Source organism: Myotis davidii, unplaced genomic scaffold (assembly GCF_000327345.1).
Source record: "Myotis davidii unplaced genomic scaffold, ASM32734v1 scaffold428, whole genome shotgun sequence".
Classification (NCBI taxonomy): Eukaryota; Metazoa; Chordata; class Mammalia; order Chiroptera; family Vespertilionidae; genus Myotis; species Myotis davidii.
Window position 1 is genome coordinate 311099 of NW_006299834.1, and position 2573 is coordinate 313671.

A 2573-nucleotide genomic window follows, 5' to 3' on the forward strand; every position below is an offset into this window, starting at 1 on the left:
ACGACAGATGGAAACTGAGGCAGGGCACACAACTGATGAGTGGGGAGCCAGATTTAAATCGTCCACCGAACCAGCCCTGGCAGGGCCTTGGGGCCAGGTGTGGCCAGTGTGGGGGCGGGACACTGCCCGGAGGCCTGAGGTCTGTCCCTCATGACGCAAGGATGGCAAGAAGGCTCCACCCCAGAGGGTCAGTGGGATGACCTGTGGCCTTCTGAAAATCGTGTCCCAGAACTACCTGCAGCTCCCACTGCCCCACCTGGACCAGCACCTTCCAAAGGCGGTTCCACAGGGTGTGATGTGTCCGACCCCAAATACATAGATCATACATCTCACTGCTGACAAACAAGCTTGGAAAACGCTTCCTGTCACACTCTGTCAGAGAATTTCAGGCATGGCAGCATCGTAAAGGCTCTGACAAGTCCTGCACTAAGAAAGCGGTTTGGGCCGGGCCAGGTGGCTCAGTGAGCTGGAGCGTCGTCCCGTGAACCGAAAGACTGCGGCTAGATTCCCAGTCAGGGCACACGCCTGGTTATGGGTTTGATCAGCAGTGGGGGTGCATATGGAGGGGTTGCCGATCAATGTTTCTCTCTCTCAAATCAATGCTTCTCCCTCTCTCTCTCTCTCTCTCTCTCTCCCTTCCCACTCTCTCACACCAATAAACACATTTAAAACAAAAAGAAAGAACCGGGACCTGGGAAACTGTCCTAGACAAAGCTCTCCCCTGAGTCACTGGCAGACATCACGGCCCAGACTCGACGGGGCGGCAGGAAGCCGTGCGCAGCGAGACGTCCGCAGGGTCAGGTGAGCACAAGCCGCGGGTGAGACGCCATTCCTCCTGGGAGAACAGGCCTTCCGGAGCCGGCTGGGACGCAGCTTCGCGGGAGTGAGGCCAGCAAGAGCTGGCGGCTGACACGCGTGAAAACATTTCCCACGGAGAGGGAGCCCCGGTGGGAGGGAGCGCACCGCACTCGGGCCTGGGCAGGGAACACCCCCTGCACATGCGGGCAGGAGAGCGGGAAGGTGCCCGGGGCGGAGACACTGAGCTCAGAGCCGCTAACTCGATGCCTGTCACTACGTTTTAATCATAGTCCCACTCCCACCCGCGTGGCACATGTGCTGAGACGTCACACGCGTCCCACCTTCTCCCGGCCCGGAGGCCGCGCGGTGACGGCCGAGGAGGCGCAGGCCCGGCGGACTCACCTTCTTCACCAGGGCGAGCTTGTCCGGCGCGTGGTCAAACAGGGTGTCGAAGGCGTCCCGCTCTGCGTGGGACACGGGGAGAGGGTTAGGCCAGTGGTCGGTGAACGGCGGCCCCTTGAGTGTGGCTCTTCCACAAAATACCACATACAGGTGCGCATGTACAGTGTGATTGAAACTTCGTGGCCCGTGCACAGAAGTCGGTATTTTGTGGAAGAGCCACACTCAAGGGGCCAAAGAGCCGCATGTGGCTCGCGACCACCGCGTGCTGCTCCATCCTCCGCCCGTCCCAGGAAGAGGCGGTGCCGCCTCAGGACAGGAGGGTCACGCCTGCCTGGACCGCAGAGCAGGCTCCAGCGGGGAGAGCGCCCTCGAGGGTCCTGCCAACAGCATCCACCTTCCAACATGACACCTGGCAGCATGGACACCCGCCCCCTCACACCAAGACGGAGGTGTCCTGTTCCCACGTTCCCTATGGTCTGCCGGACGCCCCTCTCTGCTGGCCGTGGAGAGAGCAGCCCCTGCCCGTCCCTCCTCTCACCCTGGCGCGTTCTCATGCCTTGACCACCGCTTGGGGCACGTGTTGCTTTTATCTGTCTGCTGCCGGGAGCCAGTCCATCCTTGTTGTTTCAAGGGACCTGGCATATATGGCATACTGTTCTTAATATGTCTGCTCACCTTCTTAGCACTATGTGTTTTAACCAAGGTCACCTCTCTGAGAAAGGTTGTTTCCCCAGGTAGGGATTTTCCCCTGAAGTTAGGGAGGGAATAAAACCTCTTAACTAAGTGCCAGGCGGGTAATTAATCACTTTAACTATGAACAATCATGCTTAAACTACATAATCTTTACTCCCTGGAATGGAGATAAGAAACGCCCTAACCTTTGGAATAGAGATTGATAGGATTGAATCAACTGGTATAAATACAGATGTAACAAGACAACAGGACACAGAACCTAGACACAGAACTTAGAAGACAGAACCTACACCGAACCTAGAGACAGAAGAACTTCACTGGAGAGAACATGGCAAAAGATCCTGGACAGAACCTGGCTACAGAACTTGGTTGGAGAACCTAGACAGAACCTGCCTGAAGAACCCAGCTACAGAACCTGGCGACCAAACCTGGCTGGAGAACCTAAACCGAACCTGGCTGGAGAACCTAGCGAGAGAACATGGCCACAGAACTTGGCTAGAGATTGTGGCTAGAGATCCTGGCAAGGCTGCTGATCAACTGAACGCTGTCTCCGTGTCATTCCTTCTTCGCCGACTCCGTCCACACCTTTGGGGACCGCTGAACCCGCTGGGGTTGGACCCCAGCAGTCTGCTCCGCCTGATCGGCTGGACCGCCAGGTCCTCGAGGGCTGGCCCGCGGTG

The 2573-nt window shown here is 57.7% G+C and overlaps 1 protein-coding gene across 1 annotated transcript in view; it reads right to left on the minus strand.

Annotated features, from left to right (window-relative positions):
• Nucleotides 1-2573, minus strand: part of PARVB (parvin beta) — a 98748-nt gene that overhangs the window by 7075 nt on the left and 89100 nt on the right. Inside the window, exon 9 of the mRNA XM_015571904.1 lies at nt 1201-1262. Within this exon, the coding sequence (XP_015427390.1) occupies nt 1201-1262 (62 nt within the window). The remainder of the gene's footprint in view (nt 1-1200; nt 1263-2573) is intronic.